Source organism: Enhydra lutris, unplaced genomic scaffold (genome assembly GCF_002288905.1).
Source record: "Enhydra lutris kenyoni isolate GAN:26980312 unplaced genomic scaffold, ASM228890v2 scaffoldscaffold73, whole genome shotgun sequence".
Taxonomy (NCBI): Eukaryota; Metazoa; Chordata; class Mammalia; order Carnivora; family Mustelidae; genus Enhydra; species Enhydra lutris.
The window spans coordinates 1,395,581-1,401,580 of NW_019154157.1; the positions used below are offsets into that span (position 1 = coordinate 1,395,581).

General features: G+C 48.5%; 1 protein-coding gene across 1 annotated transcript in view; it reads right to left on the reverse strand.

Moving 5' to 3' along the window:
- The window catches only part of LOC111160048 (solute carrier family 5 member 1), a 68,983-nt gene extending 67,142 nt beyond the window's left edge, over positions 1-1,841 (reverse strand). Inside the window, exon 1 of the mRNA XM_022522847.1 lies at positions 1,701-1,841. Within this exon, the coding sequence (XP_022378555.1) occupies positions 1,701-1,835 (135 nt within the window). The 5' untranslated portion in view covers positions 1,836-1,841. The remainder of the gene's footprint in view (positions 1-1,700) is intronic.
- Positions 1,842-6,000: the final 4,159 nt, after the last annotated feature.

Genomic DNA, 6,000 nt, shown 5'->3' on the forward strand with positions numbered 1-6,000 from the left:
CCATGTCAAAGCCAGTAGTAAACTTGAGATAGGTGAGCGTGGTGGTGGGTATTAAAGAGGGTATGTATTGTATGGAGCACTGGGTGTGGTGCATAAACAATGAATCTTGAAACACTGAAAAAATAAAATTAAAAAAAAAATAACTTGAGAATCCTGGCTCCTAGTTGGACACTTCTGGGAAGGTGAGACTATTGGGGAACAGTCAGTCACACTGACCCCTTGGAACACTAGGAGAGGTTTTTACTCACATCTGGTTTCTATAATTACTTAAAAAACAAACAAACCAAAAAAAAAAAAAAAACTTCCTTTTATCCCTAAAAAAAAAAGAAACAAAACTCTGTGGCCATGGAAGGGCTAATGTCCACCCTCCTCCCCTCTAAATCAAGAGTTCAACCACCTGCTGCCCTCGCAGCCTCCTGGCCCAACACCCCAACCAAAGCCATTGAGAGTGTCTGGAATATGTGCTCATTTATATATTTTTTTATGATTTATTTATTCAAGGATGCCTGGGTGGCTCAGTCGGTTAAGAGTCTGTCCTTCGCTCAGGTCATGATCCTGGGATCCTGGGATCAAGTCCCACATCTGGCTGCCTCCTCAGTGGGGAGCCTGCTTCTCCCTCTGCCTGCCCCTCCCCCCCCCATTAGTTTTCTCTCTCTCTTTCTCTCTCTCTCTGACAAATAAATAAAATCTTTTTAAAAAATTTATTTATGAGAGAGAGCTCAAGTGCATGCAGGAGTGGGAGGAGGGGCAGATGGAGTGAATTCTCAGGCAGACTCCTGGATTGTAGAGCCCGGAGCCTGGAGTCCAAAGAGGGGCTCAATCCCATGACCCACGAAACATGACCTTAGCCAAAACCAAGAAACGGTGGCTCAACTGCCTGAGCCACCCAAGTGCCCCTGGAATATGTGCACATTTAAAACATCTCATTTTCTAGTTGCTGGGTGTGCCAGAGTCTGTCATAGTGAAATTTCTAAGTTCCAATTTCCAAGGCTGCTAAGAACAAGTTTCTCTGGTTTGGTGTGTCCCCAGTCCCCAAGGGGAGCCACAGACACTTCCCTCTCCCCAGCACCAGGCCACCCTCCGGTCTTCCTCCTATTCCTCTTCCACCCAACTTTTCCAATTCTCACTCATTCCAGCCCCTCCACCGGCAGGTCAGCCTTTCCCAGGAGGACCCCTACAGCAGCCCCCATTACGGGCTGCCCCCAGCCCCTGCAGTTGGCAGAGGTTTGTGTCCTTCCTGCTCTGAATTGTTTCTTTTCCAATCAAAACTGTATGACTAAGAAGAGGCAGAATAGTCCTAGACTCCTTGGGGTTTATCTCCCAAGCCAAAATATCTTCCCTGCAGCCCCAAGCTGTCCCTCACACTGGCCCCCAGCCTCTCCAATTTCTCTCCACCTCCTTCTCTGCTCACAGGCCAGGGGTATCCTCCTTGGATCTTCCTCGCCAGCTCCCATGGGCAACCCTCTTCTTTCTGCTCATACTTGCTTGACACCTCACCTCACACTGTGCCCCCCTGAACCCCTCTCAAACGCTTCCAAGTTATTTTCAACCCGCTCCACAGACCCTTAAGCCCATCGTCCCCTCCTCACAGCTCACCGGTGCCATCGCTCCTCTGTGCGCCCCCCTTGTCCCTCCTGATGGCCCTTGTCCCTCCTGGTGGCCCTTGTCCCCTTAGCCCATGTCTCAGGGCCCTCACATACCCACAGCCCGACAGCCATCACCACCACAAAGTAGATGACGATGACAGAGATGTCGGCCGCATTGCGGATGCGCTCGTGGGGCGCGAGGGGTGCGGCAGTGGCGTTGGTCATGGGGCTCCAGGTGGTACTGTCCATGGCGGCGGCGGCAGCGGTGGCGATGCGTTCCTCCAGCCCAGGCCCCTTGCTCTTTATGCTGCCTCTGGGTTAATGATCAGCCCCTGCTAGGCGGGGAGAAGGCACCCTCGAAGTCACGTCCCTGCCCCGGATCTCCCGCACCACGCCGTCGGGAAGCAGCCTTGGACGCAAACCACGCTGAAGGAGGAGCAGACGGAGCTGTTGGCAGACAGGTGGCAGGCGGGCAGGTAAGGGCTGTTCGGTGAGTGGGGAGGGGCCGGCCAGGGGGCGGTGCCCGCCTAGCACAAAGGCCCGCTGTGCTCCAGCAGCGGGCACCTGGCCCGGCAGCTTCGGCAGCTTCACCTGCTCTGCCGGGGTGCAGAGAGGGTGCGGCTTCATTGAAGAACCAGGCTGCCTGAGGCCAGGGGCTTAAAGGCTTCAGGTCACCTGCCACTGGATCAGTACCAAGCCCTCTGTGGACAGGCTTCTCCATGTGTAAAATGGGTGCAGGACTGTTCCTAGGAATCAGCCAAGTTATTGGTCTCTATGGAGAAAATTCTGGGGAAGATCAGTTGTCAAATATTGCTGGAAAGAAATTCAGAACAATTGCAGTCTCTTGACCACAGGGACAGCCACATCCCTACCCACCTTTCTGACTCCCCTGCAGCCCCCAGAGGCAATGTTATCCACCCCGTCCCCACCCCTGGTAAAGATGAAGAAAGGGGATCCCGCTGGGAGCTATTTCCTTGCCCTGTGCCTCAACCAGCAATGTGATTTGGGGCCCTTATGAGCCAGGTTGGAGGGAAGACACTAGAGAATTCTTTCCATGGAGCTCATCAAACGCTGACCCTTTTGGGGAACTCAGCCTGCCCATCTGGAGACACATGTCTAAGCTGAAAGTCAGGGCTCAACACAGAGATGGCTGAGAGAGGAGGCATGACTCACCCAAGGTCACACAGTAAGCCAGTGACAGCGCTGGTCTTGCAGTCTAGGCCATGGCAGGCCTAGTTCAGAGAAGGGTTGGAGATGCTCTCAGGAGCTGGCGCTGGAGGTCATAGAGCAGTCACTTTGGAGAGGGGAACCATGCTGGTGTGATATGTGACCACATAAGCCCTGCCAGGACTCTGTTCTGCCTCAAGCCCTCCCTTCCCACCACTAGACAACCATCCAATGCCCAAACACCAGCAACTCATTCCTTTGTACCTCACTGAATCTGAGGTCCACTCCCCTTCTCCCCCATCAGCACTTGTTCTTCCTATTGAGGTTGCAGTCAGAGAATCATTATTTATGCAGCATCCATGTAGGTCTTCCCCATTTCCCCCCACCCATTGCCCAGAACCCATCATAATGCTTGGCCACAGGATAAGGAATTCCTCTTCTGGAGAACCTGGACGCAGAGACTCTTCAACATAGATGCCTTCCAAAACTCTGAGCTTAGCCATCAGCCACAGCTTAGAGCAACTTGCCTTTCATCCACGTGCATCTGTTCCCAAATTCGGCAGAGCATTTTCACCTGGCTCTGACCAAGCAAAGCCCTTGCCCTCAGGGAACATCTAGTCTGGTCTGGAAGTGAGCTCATCCACAGCAAAAGTCCAGCCCTGAACGCCCAGCTGCAGGCAGCCAGCCTGTGCTAATTTCCAAAAATGAAGTCTGGCAATGAGCAAATCTGAAAAGTGAGCAGGATGAAGGACCTGAAGTACTAAAAGACTTCAAAGGATAGAGGCTATCACCTAATCTTTTTCAGACAGGAGAACATGGCCAAAGAAGGAAAGAAAGGTCACCTTGGAAGAGACCAGAAAACATAATTCATTTCATTCCTTTATTCATTCATCCTTGCAACAGAAAAATACCCTCTATGTTACCAGGTCATGTGTGCCAATGCTGGGGATACAACTGTGCACAAAATTCATAGGGTTTTCACCCTCACAAGTCTTCTAGTCTAGTGGGGGAGATAGATCATCATAAAAAATGAGACAAATACCTATAAACTTAGTATTGTGATATGTGCTTTGAAAGAGACATACTAATGTTCCAAATGTGTAGCAAGGATTTTGACCTGGGAATGAGGTGGAGTTGGGAGAAGGCCTGGAAGTTTCTGGTCATGAAAGAGGAGTGAGCCAGGTAAGGTTGGAAGGAGGGATATACCGGGAGAGGACAAGCTGGGGGTAAAAATAAAAAATAAATAGGGGCACTTGAGTGGCTCAGTTGGTTAAGCACCCATATCTTGATTTTGGCTCAGGTTATGATCTCTGGGCTATGTGATTGAGCCCCATGTCAGGCTCCACACTGGCCGTGGAGCTTGCATAAGATTCCCTGTCTCCCACTCCCTCTGTCCCTCCCTCTCCCTCCAAATAAATAAATAAATAAATAAGCATATAACCAGCAAATAACCTCCCCATTTGGTGGGTGGGGAGGACAGGGGCAAGAGATCTCCAGAACGCCTGAGGTCCCTCTGCAGTTTCTGTTCCTCACTGATCTCCTCTAAAAGGACAATTTAACTCAAGAAAAGAGCAGAAAAAAGAAAGGAAACAGCACAGAGATTCTGCAAAAAAATTAAAAATAGAATTACCATGTGATCCAGGAATCCCACTTCTGGGTATATATCCAAAGGAAATGAAATCAGTATCTCAAAGAGATATCAGCACTCCCATGTTCATTGAAGTATTATTCACAATAGCCAAATTGGAAACAACTTCAAGTGTCCATCAACAGATGAATGGATAAAGGAAATGTAGTATGTGTATGTATCACATACGTGTATGTGTGTGTGTGGTGGAATATTATTCAGTTCTAAAAAATAAGGAAATCGGGGTGCCTGGGTGGCTCAGTGGGTTAAACCTCTGCCTTCGGCTCAGGTCATGATTCCAGGGTCCTGGGATTAAGCCCCGCATCGGGCTCTCTGCTCAGTGGGGAGCCTGCTTCCTCCTTTCTCTCTCTGCCTGCTTCTCTGCCTACTTGTGATCTCCATCTGTCAAATAAATAAATGAAATATTAAAAATAAAAAAGGAAATCACACCCTTTATATCACTATGGATAAACCTGGAGGACATTATGCTAAATAAAATGAGCTAGACAGGTATGTGCAATCTAAAAAAAGTCAAACTCATAGAACCAGTAGAATGATGGTTACGAGGGGCTAGAGGGTGGGAGAAATGGGGAGAAGTTGGGCAAAAGTTACAAACTTACAGTTATAAGATGAATAAGTTCTGGGATCTAATGTACAGTATGATGACTATAGTAAACGATACTATATTATAAACTTGAAAGTTGCTAAGGGAGATTTTAAGTGTTCTCACCATGAACACACATGCACACACACAAGCACACAAAATGGTACCTATGTGAGATACTGGATGCATGTATTGTGCATATATTAAATCATCACATTGTACACCTTTTTAAAAACCATGCTGTACAGCCTCATTTTTAAAGAAAAGAATTATTTCTCCTATGCAGATGCTTCTGGGGGGACACAATATGATGTACTACATGCTCCCTATAGCTGGCCAGAGCTGCTGGGCCACTGCTAATTAGTAAAGATCATTTTGGCCTCTCTCCTCCCGTCACTGGTACCAACCCAAATCAGGATCTAGTCACAAAAAGGGACATTACTACCAGAATCCCAAGAGAAAGAAAAAAGCTGGCCAAACAGCCAGGCTGTGGGGAAGATGAGGGTGATGAGGAAAGATAGACTTAAGAGCAAGACCTCATCTGAGTCCACACAGGTTCACAAACTTAAGTCAGATTGGAGTCCTAAGCTTGAAAAATCAGGTGCCCACAGATTAAAAATTAAACCTGACTGTTGAAAGAAGATTATTCAAATGACTCTGAGGTCACTAAGGTAACATCTACAGATGGCAAGGGAGGAACCCAGATTTGGAGCATAGTGACTCATCACTGAGTGGAAATTCTCTTTCCTCTTCTTGGCCTCCCTTCCACATTACTCATCTGTCCAGGTCCCACAGGAGTCCCTACCTACTTTTATCAGCCCAGGAGCTCTTCCCCAGCAGGCCTCAAATGTTCAGTGTCCACCTCTCACTGACCAAACTGTACTCCATGGCAAGAAATCCCATGGTGTGATGGCCAGCCTCTGAACTCTTGCCACACTCTGAAATGAACAGCCTATGTACAGAGTCTATGAGTTTGGGAATTTATCTGAAGAGGGGAAACCACATGGCTGGTTTGA